The following is a 16,465-nucleotide window of genomic DNA, read 5'->3' as shown; positions in this document are numbered from 1 at the left end:
ACGAACCCTCATCCTATCCGTACAATAGAAGATAGAGTGGGATGCAAATGCAATGAGCCCACTTGTTTATTTTCTTTAAATTAACCAGCTGGGCTCTTGATAAGAAAAAATGTACTTATAATGGACTCGCATATTTGTATTTCCCAGAAAAGAAACAAACAAAGCATCTCAGAAGTCTATGAATATTACATAAGGGGGTTGCCAATATTTAGCAATGTACACATTCGTTTGCCTAAAAAAACCCACGTACATACCTTGAATATTCAATAAGCTATACATGGGAACAGAGAAGCTGAATGGAGAATCATCATTCATTCTAAAGGAAGAGAAGAGATAGAATCTTCAGAAGTCTCTAATCCAATCCTCTACTCGGTTCTTTCCAGCCATCCAAGCTGTAGTAAGAGGCAAAAACCACCAAAAAGAGTGAGAAGAAAACGACAAATAATAAATGAAAATTGGGAAGGAGGTATGCGTACCTTCCAAGCATACATAGCAAAGAAGGCAAGGGTATCAGCAGACCAGACAAGAGGAAAGGACTTCCAGAAGAAGGGGATAGCAACATTGAGTAAAGGGATGAGGAGAAAAAGATAGTTAAGAGCCTCTTTCTCTTTAGCAGGGCAGTCCCGTGCACGAAGAGAAGGAATAGTGAACATCCAAATGGACCACATACCCATCAACCTCCACAAGTCAGGTTGGGTGGAGGGAAAGAGGAGATTGAAAGAGAGGACACCTCCAACCAACATGGATGCATATCCTTGAACCTCAAAAACTTTGTAAAGAGTAGTTCCAGGGAGAGCTGGGTTTTTACTGGCGGTGGAGGCCCTAGGGGCAAAGGTTGCCGCAGTCTTGTTAACCACCTGAATTTGAATTTGAATTTGACAACAAGTCGTAAGCTTAGCTTCCTTGAGATTATGCACCCTAGTCGAATATTGGGTGGATACCTTTTTCAAGTCTTTACCGAGTGCAGAAGGGGACGGAGATTCTTCGGTTTGAACCTCCTCCTGGGGAGCTTCCACTCCGTCGTCAGCAGTGGCGCAAATTCGGAGACTACGGTGACGCCCATAACTCAGATTGGAGACGGGCGCAAGAGGAATCGGCGGAGAAATTAAGCAAAACCTCATCCTCCTCGTCTCTTCTACAATGATTTGATTTTGAACACGACGAGAGAGTCGCGATAAGGAGGAGGAACGGTTTTGATTTGGGGAGGGAGATGACCGGTACAATCCTAACCGAACCATCATTTTCGATTTTGGTTTTAATTTACACCAAACCAAATCAATTGACCCGAGGCCACGTCGGGGTTGGATTGCGATTTCTGGGGTGGGGTGCGGCGAGCGATAAAGATGTTTCTTATTGATTCCCCGTTCGGGAAATTGATTTGTGAGAATTGATTTCTTCTTCTTCTTCTTCTTCTTCTCCTCGAGGGGATCTATTGATAAAAATTGGGATTATTATGCTGATCGTTAAGACAAGCTTCTAATCTAATGGCGAGTTTTCTGGTCGGCTTCTTGTTGCCTTGGCTACTTCTCGCAGGTACGTACCATTCATTCATTCTTCTTCTTTAATGGGATGATCTTAGGCTCGCTTTTGTTTTCAACAACTCAACAGCACTTAAATGCCCATTGCCTGCTTCAGCAGCAGAATAATAATAATACTCTATCCTATTTGTTATCTTAGTGTAAACATTTAACATCTCTTTTTCTCTTTTGTCTCACAGCTGCACTTATTAACTGGAGTCTCATTTCCTTTGTTGATTTGATTGCTTTTCTCCTCCTTGCTCCTGATTTTGGTAACCCTATTTTCTACTTCTCTTCTTTTATTTTTAGGCAATGTGTTTTTATTTCTTATGCTTGATATAATTAAGCTCATGTTCCCTTTCTGAAAATTTGCATCGTATTGTGCTTTCTTTTCCCAGGATACCGTTTCCAGAGGAGTCACTGGCTGTTATGGCCCATTTTCTTCTTTTCATGTCTAATCATTGTTGCACAAGTGGTTTACCTTGTCATTTCGGATGCTCTTGGCCCCGACTGGGACACATCAGATACTGGCTGGATGAATGTCACTGGCTTTATGACGTAAGACTTAGTCTCCCTCTTTACTTCATCCCTCACTGCCTTTTATTCATTGACTTACCCCCACCCTCTTGTGTTTGGTTTCGCAGTTTAAAGTCTTGGAGAAACCCCACTGTTATGTATTTCTTGGCTTTACAACTACTAACATCCCTAGTTTCATTAGCTGACATTTACAGTAGTAGATTCGGCTTGGTTCGATGGCGGGACACATGTTGGTCTCACTTTTCTCAAGTTTTTGAACATCTAGGTTTGTAACTAATGTTAATTGATCCATCCGTACGACTTGTCCAAATAGTTACTGTAACTTTTTCTCTCTCTTTTTTTTGTTCATCTGGTTAATTAATGTCTATTTTAAGAAGAATAAGGCTCTTCTATGTCGTACCGTTTTCTCTCTTTTTGTTTTGCTGCCAACTCGGTTTGACACTGTCTAAATCGTTTATGACTCAGGAAGTCATCTTAGGGTTGCCACCTGCTTGTTGCTACCAGCAGTTCAATTGGCAGTGGGAATTTGCAATCCTTCATGGATTTCTTTGCCATTTTTTATTGGTAGCTGTGCTGGTCTTGTGGACTGGTCCTTGACTAGCAACGTTTCAGGACTTTTCAGGTTGATAATTAATTGATTATTATGCTAATAAGTTAGCCCTTCCCGATCCTGCTTTTCTGAACTGCTGTCTTTTCTTTTGTATTGTTAAGGTGGTGGAGAGTTCTTTACATCTACTCAGGATTCAACATCATCCTGCTTTACCTCTATCAGTTACCAATAAACTTTTCCGATATGATTCGATGGATAGCAAGCTTTATCGGTCTATTCAGAATCTCTGCGGAAACTGAAGGCCCTGATATTTGTTCTGGTCTTTTCCTTTTGCTGTTCTTCATCATGGTATGACTTTTTCCCTCTAGGATCAGTATTGCTTGCTCTCGCACAAGTGTCCAAACTGATAGTCATATATGGGTTTTCCATTAAAAAAACGTATATTACTCACCAGATAATTGCTAAACTGTTTCTCAACAGCCGTTAATATTTTTATGAAACCAACAACTAGTATAGTTTTCCCGTCTGGTTAGTTGACATTTCCGTCCTGATCTGTTAACGAGCTACTACGCTATTATATTTCTGCAATTGCAGCTTTCCTATGTAAGGTCAAACCTCGAGGATATGGACTTTATTATGTCCACGAGTGAAAATAACTTGGCAGAGCGTCTTCTTCCTCCAAAATATTCGTTTTTTATTCGGGAATCAAGGTATGCTGTATATATTTTTCCTCTGTCTCTTAATTGCTAGGAGCTGTTGTAGTGTTTGACACAGTATCTTAGCGTCGAAAGGAAATTTTAATTTGTCTGTTTGAAATTTTGCCACTTGTATTAATTAGTTTATGACTCTGAAGCGATAAAGCTTGGTTGAATATGCTCGCTTGATTTATTCGTTTTATGGTCGTAGACTGTAGATACTTTCCTGTCTTCGGTTCATAGAACTATAATGAAATCGGTGGCTATGGGTTAATGAAAGAGTCATGTAATTTTCTGGTGATATCTAGGCTGTGTAAGAGGAGTTTTAGTTTAAAAATGAGAAGTTGGCATAAAACGTTACTGTATTAAGTGGGACAAATTTGATTTATGAAAAAGCCTCTGAAAGGCTGAAACTCATTGGTTTTCAGTATTACAAAGTTTTTGTGATTGGTTTCTTTGCTAGCATGAACTGTTGGACTACAGCTAGTTCACACATTCTATTGGACGTTCTCTTGGCTGGTCTATACAAGAGTAGACTTGTAAATGTATAATAGTTACGCTTTGCCTTATGTGTAAATTTCTTCCAAATTTCCAGGGCTGGTGTAAGGCACACCAATGTTTTACTGAGGGGAGCTGTGTTTAAGACTTTCAGTATCAATTTCTTCACATATGGTTTTCCGGTATATACTTGTATCCTGGTATCAATGTGTATGTGTAAGCTCAAGCAACGTATCGTGTCAAAAAAACTCACTCACTTGCTTCCATGATTGCCAGGTCTCTCTGTTTGCTCTTTCGTTCTGGAGTTTTCATTTTGCGAGCTTGTGTGCGTTTGGCCTCCTTGCATATGTTGGTTACATTATCTATGCCTTCCCGTCCTTGTTCCGCTTGCACAGATTAAATGGCCTTCTTCTTGTATTTATACTCTTGTGGGCTGTCAGTACGTACATATTCAATGTGGCATTTTCCTTTCTGAACACTAAGGTTGGAAAGGTAATACTTCGCTATCCGCTATGTGTAAATTTCAAGTATTTTGAAAGAACACTAATGTTGGAAAGGTAATGTATTCCCATTATGTAGGACATGAAAATTTGGGAGATGGTGGGCCTTTGGCATTACACTATACCTGGATTCTTTTTACTTGCACAATTTGGTTTGGGGATGTTGGTTGCATTGGGTAATCTTGTGAACAACTCTGTTTTTCTCTACCTGTCTGAAGAGAGCTCCAGATCCTCCAATGATAGTTCTTATTCTGAAGGTAATAGCCTCACATATGCTTTCTGCAAAGCAAGTTATCTGGTGTTTTCCAACTTCTAGGCTTGTCAGGACCTCTAAAATTGACAAAAAAAATTTGGTGGGTGTACTTGTTTATCGCGATCAACTATCATCTTTTCTGCATCATGTGATCTGAAATCCGAGACATATTAAGAGCCACCGCTCTATCCATGATATGTTTTGAAGAAATTTTGATATATAGTAATCATTGAAAATGTTTATATGTTCTGTGATTTTGAAGGTGAAAAGCGTAAGACTATTAATTTCTTTGGTAAAGGCTTTGTTTATTTCACGCTTATTCTAGTCTTCTGCTTTATATTCAATTTGAGAACTGCTCTTAACGACTGAGATTATCATCACAGCAGATGAGGAAACAAAGGTGTTGGTTGTCGCCACCATTGCTTGGGGATTGCGGAAATGTTCACGGGCTATTATGCTAGCACTGATTTTCCTCATCGCCATGAAACCTGGGTTTGTCCATGCAGTGTATGGTATGTTTGTTCCCCTCCTATTCTCTTTTTTTTTTTCTTTCAATAATGATTCATAAATATGGATGTTTCCTGATGAACTTATCTTTCAGTGATATTCTTCCTTATTTATCTGTTGAGCCACAACATCAACAGAAAGATACGCAAGTCACTGATTCTTCTATGCGAAGTTCATTTTGCGCTTCTCTACATTCTTGAGATCGATCTTGTGTCGAACTCCTTAAAGCGGCAAGGCTCTGTGAGCAGAGAAATTCTGTTTCAGTTAGGTACACTTCTCTTTCCGTATTTTCAAGTTATAGGCTAGATTCACATATCATCAGTTTCCTTTCGAATATAGCTGCTAGGTGATCTTAGATTAAAGAGTAAGGAAGAGTTCTGACTGATAACTCTTGTGTATGAGTTATTGCAGGTCTCCTTAGGTCTGAAAGCTCTTGGGACTTCTTGGAGATAGCCTTGCTTGCTTGCTTCTGTGCTATCCATAATCATGGTTTTGAGGTGCTATTTTCCTTCTCAGCAATTGTACGACACACACCAAGCCCTCCAATTGGATTTAGCATATTGAAAGCTGGTCTCAACAAATCAGTTCTCTTGTCCGTCTACTCATCTCCATCTTCAAGTTATTGCCAGGATAATACTACTTATGGTATAAAACTTCCTTCTTGTCTCTTTTGAAGTGAACATCTGAGAGGGATATATTCTCGTCCTAGTTTGTCCTTCAACTGCTGATCCTTGCTTCCTTGCCATACCGTTCATTATATATATCAACCTTTTATGATGTAAAATTTATTATCTTACTGTCTTCATTTAAGTGCATTTATAGACCTAACAAGATAAAATATAGTTTCTGTTGCCACTACTTTTATATGGTAGCTCTAGGAGTAGCTTTCATGCTGTGAACTTCAAAAGTTGCACATTCTGTGACCTCTGTCAGAATCTTATAACTGGTCGTTGTGGTTCATCATACCTTTTTTGTATCTACTCTCTTATTATATGCTTACGAATCACTGTTTTTTTCTTCTTACAGAGAGACATATTGCTTCATTTCTGAGTGCGGTTGGGCAAAAGTTTCTGTCTATGTACCGATCATGTGGAACATACATTGCCTTCATCACTATTCTCATAAGTGTATACCTGGTGAAACCCAATTATGTATCGTTTGGATACATTTTCCTTCTCTTGTTCTGGATTACTGGAAGACAAATGTTTGAGGAAACTAAGAGACGCTTGTGGTTCCCTTTGAAAGCATATGCTTTTTTGGTGTTTATGTTTATCTACTGCTTAAGTAGCTTTGTCAGCTTGCAGCTTTGGTTATCTGGATATATTGATCTCTACTTTTATTTGGGTTACAACTCCAAAGCACCATTGCTGGATAATGTATGGGAATCTCTCGCTGTCTTGGTCGTGATGCAACTTTACAGCTACGAAAGGAGGCAAAATGGACATTACATTCCTGGCGAATCTAGTTTGCTTCAACCTGGAGTTTTTGGTTTTGTTGAGAGATTTTTGGTATGGCATGGTCAGAAGATCTTGTTTGCGGCATTATTTTACGCATCATTGTCTCCAATAAGTGTGTTTGGATTTGTATATCTCCTTGGCCTAGTCATCTGCACAACCTTCCCAAAGTCTTCTTCAGTACCATCCAAATCATTTTTGATCTATACTGGATTTCTCGTGTCTGCGGAGTATCTTTTCCAACTGTGGGGCATGCAAGCTCAGATGTTCCCTGGGCAAAAATATGCTGAGTTGTCTTTCTACTTGGGCCTTCGAGTATATGAACCTGGATTTTGGGGTATAGAATCAGGTCTACGAGGCAAAGTGCTGGTTGTTGCTGCCTGCACTCTGCAATACAATGTATTTCGTTGGCTAGAAAGGACACCTGGTTTAACTGTTATTAAAGGAAAATACGACGAGCCTTGCCCCCTGTTTGTCTCTGCAGAAGACACCACTGCAAGTGTTTCCAGTTCTAATGGTGAAAACCCATCGTCAACAGATCATTCTTCTTTATCAATGAAACAAGGCGAGGCTACTAGTAACTCATGGCCTTTCTTCTCTCCCCGTGATAATCAGGCAGCTGATTTTTTGCATCCCAAGACCGCAGGCTCTGAAAGTGGCAGTAATAGGAAATTTTCATTTGGTCACTTGACTCACTTCTGGGGAAGCATCAAAGAGAGTCACAGGTGGAACAGGAGGAGGATTCTGGCATTGAAGAAGGAGAGGTTTGAAACGCAGAAAAATCTGTTGAAAATTTACTTGAAATTTTGGATTGAGAATATGTTTAACCTCTATGGCCTTGAGATAAACATGATTGCGCTGCTTCTTGCAAGTTTTGCTTTGTTGAATGCCATCTCCTTGGTATATATTGCGCTGCTTGCTGCATGTGTCCTCTTGAGAAGACGCGTAATTCAGAAACTATGGCCTGTCGTTGTTTTTCTGTTTGCATCAATACTCTCAGTTGAGTACGTTGCCACTTGGAATAACTCATTGCCTTCCGATCAGGCTCCAAGTGAAACTAGTGTGCATTGCCATGACTGCTGGAGCATTGCAGTTCTCAACTTTAAATTTTGCCGGGACTGTTGGCTTGGTAAGACCCCTTTAAAATCTCTGAAGCACTTGGTGTTCTTAATGCATTAATTCTTCATGAATTAGGTTCTATATGGAGATGATTTTCTATTTGTTTTTGCAGGAGTGAGAGTTGACGATCCCCGGACGCTTATTAGCTATTTCGTGGTGTTCATGTTTGCCTGTTTCAAACTTCGGTCTGATCACATATCCAGTTTCTCTCAGTCATCAACATATCATCAGATGAAGTCTCAAAGAAAGAACTCATTTGTCTGGAGAGATCTCTCCTTCGAAACAAAGAGCATGTGGACCGTGCTTGATTACCTGAGGCTTTATTGTTACGTTCATCTGCTGGATGTTGTGCTTATTCTGATCCTAATCACAGGAACTCTCGAGTATGACATTCTACACCTGGGTTACCTTGCATTCGCTCTTGTTTTTGCTCGGATGCGACTTGAAATACTGAAGAAGAAGAACAAAATATTCAGGTTCTTGCGAGTCTACAATTTTGTTCTCATTATCCTTTCTCTCGCATATCAGTCTCCATTTGTGGGAAACTTCAATGATGGAAAGTGTGAAACGGTTGATTATATTTACGAGGTGATTGGATTTTACAAGTATGACTACGGGTTTCGAATCACTGCAAGATCTGCTCTCGTTGAGATAATAATATTTATGCTAGTATCTCTTCAGTCCTACATGTTTTCCTCCCAGGAGTTTGATTATGTCTCGCGGTATCTTGAAGCGGAGCAAATTGGTGCTATTGTGCGGGAGCAAGAAAAGAAAGCAGCGCGGAAGACCGAACAACTGCAACAGATTCGTGAGGCTGTAGAAAAGAAACGGCAGCGAAATTTGCAGGTGGAAAAGATGAAGTCTGAAATGCTGAACCTGCGGGTACAGCTTCACAGAATGAGTTCTGATTCTAATTTTGGACTTACTTCTCCGCGCACTGAAGGTCTAAGAAGGAGGAGGAATCCGTACTTGATTCCAGATAGTGGTGCAGCCAGTCCTGAGATTGACGGAGTAGTCCACAGGAAAGAGGAACAGCCTGTTGTCGAGGATCCACGGTATCCTTTTGAAGTTCATGAGCTTCCTATCAGTACTACTCCAGAAGCACCAGATTCTCCAGAGTGTTCATTTGGAGCATCTCCTTGTGAAATCACTGAAGTTCAGCAGGATCTTGATGTCATGGCTATGGAACATGAAAGAAAGGAAAAGTCAGAGGGAAAAGATAATCCGTTGATTTCTGCTGTGCAACTCATCGGTGATGGTGTTTCCCAAGTACAATTTATTGGAAATCAGGCAGTAAATAACCTTGTGAACTTCTTAAACATCTCGCCGGAAAATTCAGATACAAATGAGCAGTCCTCTGTAGATGATGAGGTGTATGATGAGATGGAAAGTCAGAGAAGAATACACAAACCTTTTGAAAGGTCAACATCTCTACAGTCAGACAGGAGTACTGATGGCGCTAGCTTTCAGATAGGAAGGATCCTTCGTCATATATGGTCTAGGATGCAGTCCAACAATGATATTGTTTGCTATTGCTGCTTCATTATTGCGTTCCTGTGGAACTTCAGTCTTCTTTCAATGGTCTATCTAGCAGCGTTGTTCTTATATGCCCTCTGCGTTCACACAGGCCCTACTCACATCTTCTGGGTCCTCATGCTAATGTACACAGAAATCTATATCCTTCTCCAGTATTTATACCAGATTATAATCCAGCACTGTGGGTTGAGCATTGATGCTCCTCTTCTTCATGAACTGGGATTTCCGACACAAAGAATCAAATCATCGTTTGTTGTCAGCTCGTTGCCTCTCTTCCTTATTTACATATTTACTCTCATACAGAGCGCCATAACAGTGAAAGATGGTGATTGGGTTCCTTCCGGAGATTTTACGTCGCGCCGGAATGCTCGTGGGAGCCAGAAGGATCTTACAAGAAGTAGCTGGAGGCAGAGAATCTTGGATGTGTGCAAGAAGTTGAGAGATGGGGCGACATTGGTGATGAGAGGCATCTGCCGGTACTGGATCTCGCTGACACGTGGAGCAGAATCCCCTCCTTACTTTGTTCAGGTGACAATGGATGTTCACATGTGGCCTGAAGATGGAATTCAGCCTGAAAGAGTTGAATGCCGAATGAATCAGTTGCTTAGGCTTGTTCACAATGAAAGATGCGAGAAGGAAAACCCTGATCTTTGTCCTTACTCGAGCAGGGTCCACGTACAAAGTATAGAGAGAAGTTCTGAGATCCCAAACGAGGCCCTGGTTGTCCTCGAGGTTGAGTATGCTTCTCCCACGAATGGGTGTTGTTCAGCAGAATGGCACAAATCACTCACCCCAGCCTCAGATGTGGCGAAAGAAATTCGCAAAGCTCAACATAGTGGACTTTTTGAAGGAACTGGGTTTCCGTACCCCATCCTCTCTGTGATTGGCGGAGGAAAGAGAGAAACAGACCTCTATGCTTACATATTTGGTGCTGATTTGATGGCCTTCTTTCTGGTTGCCGTTTTCTACCAATCAGTCATTAAAAATAAAAGCGAGTTTATTGATGTATATCAGCTAGAGGACCAGTTCCCAGTTGACTTTGTCATTATTCTAATGGTAGTTCATTTCTTCAAGTCTCGTTTATCTGTTGTTCACATATCAGTGCCCTAACCTGATGAAACGCTTCTGTGGCAGGTTATCTTCTTCCTGATTGTTGTTGATCGTGTCATCTATCTTTGCTCATTTGCGACTGGGAAAGTGGTATACTACCTCTTCAGTCTTATTCTCTTCACATATGCGGTGACAGAGTATGCTTGGAGCATATATCCGACGCAGCAACACGCTGCTGGCTTGGCTCTCAGATTCATATTTCTTGCCAAAGCAATGTCACTAGCTCTCCAGGCCATACAAATCCGCTATGGACTACCTCATAAGAGCACCCTATACCGGCAGTTTCTGACAAGTGAAGTTTCAAGGATCAATTACTATGGCTACAGACTTTACCGTGCTCTTCCTTTCCTGTATGAACTGAGATGTGTACTTGACTGGTCCTGCACAGCCACATCACTGACAATGTATGACTGGCTCAAGGTATGTTGTTTCAACCCATGCTGATATCTAGAACCCTCGTTATGATCATGGATCGTTCATGTTTAACCTGAACATACTTCCAAGGACTTAAGTTCTGTCCTCTCGCAGTTGGAAGATGTGAATGCGAGTTTGTACCTTGTCAAATGCGATACAGTTTTAAATCGAGCTACACACAAACATGGGGAGAGGCAAACAAAAATGACTAAATGCTGCAACGGGATATGTCTCTTCTTCATCTTGTTATGCGTTATATGGGCTCCTATGCTGGTAAAAGATTTCTCCTTACAACCATAAGTTTTATGGAAAAAAAAAAGTAAAGAAAAGAAACCGAATAATTTGGTTCTTGTGATGAGCAGTAGTACCCTGACGCGTATAAGTAAGAAAAGATTATAGTGTTGGCTCAAACCAACAACTGTCTGTGATGTCTTACAAGTAGGGGTATATAATTGGTGAGTCATTTGTTTTGTTGGTAACGGCTTCCTCCTTGCAGATGTATAGCAGTGGTAACCCAACAAACATTGCCAACCCGATAAAAGATGCGAGCGTTCAAATTGATATAAAAACAATTGGTGGAAAGCTTACTTTGTTCCAGACAACTCTGTGCAAAAGAATCTCAGGGGATGACATTGATCTTGGGCTAGATCTAGGGTCCCAAAGCTTCTTGCCAACGTACAACAAAAATGACATTCAGCTGATATGCTGCCAAGCTGATGCAAGCGTTCTATGGCTTGTCCCTGACACAGTTGTGACCAGATTCGTTCAATCCCTGGACTGGGACACGGAAATGGACATCACCTTTTCTTGGGTTCTAAACAGAGACCGACCCAAAGGCAAGGAGACTGTCAAGTATGAAAGAAGTGTGGACCCTCAGGACCTTCCGAAACGCTCTGATGTGCAAATGGTCCTCAATGGCTCAATGGATGGATTTAGAGTGCAGAACTTATACCCAAAGTTTTTCCGTGTTACTGGCTCTGGTGATGTCAGGTCTTTTGAGGATCAGGTAAAACTATCTTTTTTGGCACAAGAAGCTAAGAGTTGTTTCTTTTCCAGACTGTGTTTTCCGTTTCGAACTTAAATATTGTAACGGTTATGTTGTTGGTACACAGACGGATGAAGTGAGTGCAGACATACTCATGAACCATGCAGATTCCAAGTGGTGGTGGTCATTCCATAATCTTAAAGCGTCCGAAAATATCAGCGCTTGCGAGGGTATGGATGGACCAGTTGCTATCATAATGTCCGAGGAAACACCTCCACGTAAGTTAGCTCTTGCTTGCTCTCTCTCGAGACTTGTAATGTTCTATTAAGATTTAACAGTTACTGGAATAATACTAATAATAATGCAGAGGGGTTTCTTGGTGACACGCTCAGCAAATTCAGTATATGGGGGCTCTATATAACATTTGTACTGGCAGTGGGGCGTTTTATCAGGCTCCAGTGCTCTGACCTGCGTATGAGAATACCTTACGAGAACCTGCCTTCGTGTGACAGGTAACAAGCGCAACCCTTGTGAGTTTTGCTTTTTTTTTTTTTTCAGTAATGCTCTCTATCTGTGTTGTTAAATGTAGATTAATAGCAATATGTGAGGACTTATACGCGGCGAGAGCGGAGGGTGAGCTTGGAGTAGAAGAAGTTCTATACTGGACCCTTGTGAAGATCTATAGATCCCCACACATGCTGCTTGAGTATACAAAGCTAGACTATGATGCTTAGGTCCGACCACACTTTTGTCATATTTGTACATACCGAGTGATTTTTTTTTTATTATATATATATAGAGTTGATATCTTATTTATAGAACAGAAGTGCCTCATGTAGTTATGAGTCTTACTTATGACATAATGAGAAGACGAAGAAAACTTCATTCTATCCTGAACTAGATACAAGTAAAGATTCAGTAGGAGTGAGAGAGATGATGGGTATTCCAAATTCGCAAGTCCAACCCGAAAAGCTAAAACAGCTAGAGCCTATAGACAATCCCATGATAACATGTTTGCTCACAAAGTAATAAGAGAGACGCGACTTCAACATCAAATGTGTAGTAGTAGTACTACTACTAGTTACTACTAAAGGATCCTTTCTCTTCCAAACGCCTCTCTCCCTGCGTAACTGAGCTGTGCGATTCTTACAGCCCGACTTCACCACTGGATCGTCTTTTCATTTTTATGGGCCTAAAACAAGATACGGCCCATACAGTTTTGCTTTCAAGCTCATTATCTTTTGTTTCTAAGCCCATAAATATTTGTTTTGAAACGCATCACGTTGAACCTAAAAAACGAAAGAAGAGGAGTTTCGCAAAACGACGAAGGTGTAATGCCGTTTTTGAGAACATGGAAACAGCACACACACGTCCTCTATCTCTCTTTCTCCAGCTAAACGTCCAATCACTTCACCTAACTCTCAACGGTCTCTATTCCATTCTTTGTTCTTTTCTTTTTGACTTTTTTTAAAAATAAAAATCATTAGTTTATTATTTTGGTTATTTCTTGTTTTTCCCTCAATTATTCAATCAACCTTCCTATATTTAATTCCACGATAAAGCTATGCTTTGCTTATATCAAATCCTTCATTAAGGAGATTTTTCTGCAGGAAACTACTACCAGTCTTTAAATTAAAGATTAGTTGAGTCCTCCCTCTTATTAGTACTTGTTTATAATTATATAAATGTATTAGGTCCGTGTCAAATGAGGCGGGTCCACGGCTACTCTGCCATGCATTTGGATAATAAATTTAAGATGGGAAGAAAGCTACAAAAGCAACCTGCCAGCATCGTATGTATGAGTTCCATCTAGTATTTAATTATTTGGGAGTAGTTAGCTTCCTTTTCGCTAATTGACTCTTCCTTGTTGGACGGTTCATAACTCTTTGTAATTATTGTGAGTTTATATAAGCTCCATACCGTCGATAATTGCTTCTTCTTCTTCTTTTTTTTGTTAGCCAAATTATTCAGAAGAAGTGAAATCAAATGATTGGCGTTTATAAAACCAGTATATATATATAAAGATTGATAGATAGATAGGGTACATGATCAGTTGATGATATCACACGTAAGCTCAAGACCAATTTCCAAGAAGCTCCTTGCTCTCTTTTTAGCAACTTCAGATTCCTAAATTCTCAAAACTCGTAATTCTTTTATTTCTTTCCTTTTTCTAAATTAATCTCTCTCTCTCTCTCTCTCGTTATCCTCACTTGAGATCGAGCTTATATGCTGCGATCGCCGGTTTTCTAGATGATGTTGATGTTGAACCTCATTGCTTTCCTCCGCCGCCGTATCCGGAAGGCCAAAATCTCCGGTGAAGACCCCACTCCCTCCTCCAACGAGTTTTCTTCCACAGCCGCCATTCATCCAAACCCTGAGAAACCCATCAGAGTCGCCACCTTCAACGCTGCTATGTTCTCCATGGCTCCCGCCGTCCCCAACAACAACAACAACAACAACTCTACTGAATTTACTGCTGGTCTCCCACTCCGCTCCAAGTCAACTCTTGACCGTCCCAGGAGCATACTTAAGCAGTCTCCGCTTCACCCCATTAACAATAATATGAAACAAGAGAGGTTCGCTAAATCGAGGCTAAGGGTCTCCATCAATCTCCCCTACAACGAGATTAGCCGCCAGCTCAGTTTCCGTGAGGATCACTCCCCTCTCAGGCCAGCTCTCTCTTTCTCCGGCGATCTCCCCTCCACCAGAACGGTTCTTGATGTGCTGAGGGAGCTAGACGCTGACGTGCTTGCTCTTCAGGACGTGAAGGCTGACGAGGCTGACCAAATGCGACCCCTCTCCGATCTGGCGGCTGCCCTCAACATGAATTACGTCTTTGCCGAGAGCTGGGCGCCCGAGTACGGCAACGCCGTTCTCTCCAAGTGGCCCATCAAAACCTCCAATGTCCTCAAGATCTTTGACCACTCTGATTTCAGGTTAGTCACTTATTATTATCTGATTAAGACAAGACCCAAAACTATAACTGTCTCTTCATTTTTCTTTTTAGATATTATATGGTTCCCCTTGATCATGCTTGATAAACAAATTAGTTTTTTGTGCGGTGACTGGTGAGTTTGTACCTCTCAATAAGTAGAACCTAGTCATGGTCTTCTCGTGAGGAGTATCAATGTGTCTATATATACATACAAACATGTACATACAAAATGCACACTTGAGTTTTTCTGTGAAAGGAACTTCTCAGAGAACAGCTGTTTATTCTCAAGGACATGCTTTTGTCTGAATAAATATAATATTACTGTATCTCACTGACTTCTTGTGAAAAACATCTCTTGACTGGAAACCTTTTCTCTGCTTAATAAATAAGGAATCCTTTTTAAAATAATATTCAAAATGGTGGCAGACATCGAAAAAGGTAGTGTATATTATTAATTTTTTTTTTTTGTCTAGGATTGGTCTATTGGAAAATATACGTACGTAGTCTGCATTCTTTTGTTCCCCTTTTGCCTAGGTGGGGTTTATGTTGGAATAAGACGCGTTACTTTTTTGGGGACAACATTTGATGCATATTTTAGTAAATGAAGTAGTATTAATTAGGGTTTTGTATATATTTATTGGTCATAGGAATGTGCTGAAGGCGACCATAGATGTACCGGGGAGCGGGGAAGTGGAATTTCACTGCACTCATCTAGATCACTTGGACGAGAATTGGAGAATGAAGCAAGTCCATGCAATTATCCAATCAACTGATGTCCCACACATACTTGCTGGCGCTCTCAATTCTCTCGACGAGTCCGATTACTCTTCCGAGAGATGGACCGACATTGTCAAGGTATAATTAACTAGAATATTAATATCTATACATGTACAACAACGTAATCATCAATCTAGCTTTAGTAACTATATACCGTTGCTACATATATATAGTATTACCAAGAGATGGGTAAGCCAATGCCAAAAGCCCAAGTGATGAGGTTCTTAAAGAGCAAAGAATACACTGACGCCAAGGACTTTGCTGGAGAATGCGAATCTGTCGTAGTCGTCGCCAAAGGCCAGAGTAAGCACCTACACTGTCTACTTTATGTCAACCACTGTCGTTTTCCTAACGTCGTATATATATAATGACATGCAGGTGTACAAGGAACATGCAAGTACGGGACACGCGTGGACTACATACTGGCTTCCGCCGATTCTCCTTACCAGTTCGTGCCGGGGTCGTACTCGGTTTTGTCTTCTAAAGGAACATCTGATCATCACATAGTGAAGGTCGATCTTGTAAAAGCCAGGGCTGTTAACGTCGACGAGGAACAACCAAAAAGACAGACACAGCAGAGAGCTACGACGACAACTATATATAATGATCCATCTCTTACAAAGGCCTCCTGGAGGACGCATTACTACAAAGCGTGAACATTAATCACTATATATATACTTACTAGACATATAGATTACAAAAATGTTACAGGCCGTGGACGTCTCTGTGTTGTGCGCGTTTTTAACCGTTAATTCTGATATACTTTCCCATATATAGATTTCCAGATTTCTTTTGTCTGTCTGCTTTTACTGTGAAGACATTATGGCTTGTTTAACCACAGACGTATATTAATAAATTACGAGTGAAGATCAGTCTCATCGAGATTACCTTTTATATAGTAGTTCACTTATTTTAAGAATGGACGGAAAAGGAAACTAAAACAAATAGTTCAAGTTGGGTAAGCTCTGACTTTGAAGCTAAAGTCATAAACCCCCATAACTATGACTCAAGTTTCTATAGCACCTCGAGCTAAGATAACTTAATTCTCAATCCCAAGCTATGATTCTAATTTCTTACG

General features: G+C 40.6%; 3 protein-coding genes across 5 annotated transcripts; 2 read left to right on the top strand and 1 right to left on the bottom strand.

The window, feature by feature from the left end:
* Positions 1-96: 96 nt before the first annotated feature.
* LOC106341770 lies at positions 97-1,256 on the bottom strand. 2 transcript variants are annotated; one of them, XM_013780487.1, is made up of 4 exons: positions 942-1,256; positions 477-857; positions 357-392; positions 111-320 (listed from the first exon to the last, which is right to left on the bottom strand). In XM_013780487.1, the coding sequence occupies exons 1-3, from the start codon at positions 1,239-1,241 to the stop codon at positions 366-368; spliced, it is 708 nt and encodes a 235-aa protein (XP_013635941.1). In that variant the 5' UTR covers positions 1,242-1,256; the 3' UTR covers positions 111-320; positions 357-365. The 2 variants fall into 2 exon arrangements, with proteins under 2 accessions (XP_013635940.1, XP_013635941.1); XM_013780486.1 differs by having other exon boundaries at positions 97-392.
* A 31-nt stretch (positions 1,257-1,287) lies between these two features.
* On the top strand, positions 1,288-12,490 carry LOC106341769 (piezo-type mechanosensitive ion channel homolog). Of its 2 annotated transcripts, none has more exons than XM_013780485.1 (21): positions 1,288-1,533; positions 1,718-1,789; positions 1,916-2,075; positions 2,162-2,319; positions 2,520-2,676; positions 2,766-2,952; positions 3,199-3,314; positions 3,895-3,979; positions 4,074-4,289; positions 4,377-4,554; positions 4,937-5,062; positions 5,152-5,325; positions 5,469-5,702; positions 6,084-7,640; positions 7,743-10,222; positions 10,301-10,696; positions 10,805-10,963; positions 11,187-11,696; positions 11,803-11,953; positions 12,043-12,187; positions 12,265-12,490. In XM_013780485.1, the coding sequence occupies exons 1-21, from the start codon at positions 1,485-1,487 to the stop codon at positions 12,407-12,409; spliced, it is 7,455 nt and encodes a 2,484-aa protein (XP_013635939.1). In that variant the 5' UTR covers positions 1,288-1,484; the 3' UTR covers positions 12,410-12,490. The 2 variants fall into 2 exon arrangements, with proteins under 2 accessions (XP_013635939.1, XP_013635938.1); XM_013780484.1 differs by having other exon boundaries at positions 4,934-5,062.
* A 1,061-nt stretch (positions 12,491-13,551) lies between these two features.
* LOC106337048 lies at positions 13,552-16,182 on the top strand. Its single transcript, XM_013776065.1, has 4 exons — positions 13,552-14,611; positions 15,258-15,465; positions 15,561-15,690; positions 15,766-16,182. The coding sequence occupies exons 1-4, from the start codon at positions 13,926-13,928 to the stop codon at positions 16,041-16,043; spliced, it is 1,302 nt and encodes a 433-aa protein (XP_013631519.1). The 5' UTR covers positions 13,552-13,925; the 3' UTR covers positions 16,044-16,182.
* Positions 16,183-16,465: the final 283 nt, after the last annotated feature.

This window comes from Brassica oleracea, chromosome C4, assembly GCF_000695525.1.
Source record: "Brassica oleracea var. oleracea cultivar TO1000 chromosome C4, BOL, whole genome shotgun sequence".
Taxonomy (NCBI): domain Eukaryota; kingdom Viridiplantae; phylum Streptophyta; class Magnoliopsida; order Brassicales; family Brassicaceae; genus Brassica; species Brassica oleracea.
The sequence above is the reverse complement of the archived record's forward strand: the minus strand, read 5'-3'. Positions and strand labels throughout refer to the sequence as shown.

Bases quoted from the DNA above. Each gene is read 5' to 3' on its own strand.
- LOC106341770 (XM_013780486.1), bottom strand. From the start codon at position 1,241: ATGATGGTTCGGTTAGGATTGTACCGGTCATCTCCCTCCCCAAATCAA. The intron at 858-941 runs GTATCCACCCAA...ATTCAAATTCAG, and splicing joins TCGGTAAAGACTTGAAAAAG to GTGGTTAACAAGACTGCGGC. The intron at 393-476 runs GTACGCATACCT...CTCTTACTACAG, and splicing joins TTGCTATGTATGCTTGGAAG to CTTGGATGGCTGGAAAGAAC.
- LOC106337048 (XM_013776065.1), top strand. From the start codon at position 13,926: ATGATGTTGATGTTGAACCTCATTGCTTTCCTCCGCCGCCGTATCCGG. The intron at 14,612-15,257 runs GTTAGTCACTTA...TATTGGTCATAG, and splicing joins TTTGACCACTCTGATTTCAG to GAATGTGCTGAAGGCGACCA. The intron at 15,466-15,560 runs GTATAATTAACT...ACATATATATAG, and splicing joins GATGGACCGACATTGTCAAG to TATTACCAAGAGATGGGTAA.
- LOC106341769 (XM_013780484.1), top strand. From the start codon at position 1,485: ATGGCGAGTTTTCTGGTCGGCTTCTTGTTGCCTTGGCTACTTCTCGCA. The intron at 2,953-3,198 runs GTATGACTTTTT...CTGCAATTGCAG, and splicing joins TTTTGCTGTTCTTCATCATG to CTTTCCTATGTAAGGTCAAA. The intron at 5,703-6,083 runs GTATAAAACTTC...TTCTTCTTACAG, and splicing joins CCAGGATAATACTACTTATG to AGAGACATATTGCTTCATTT.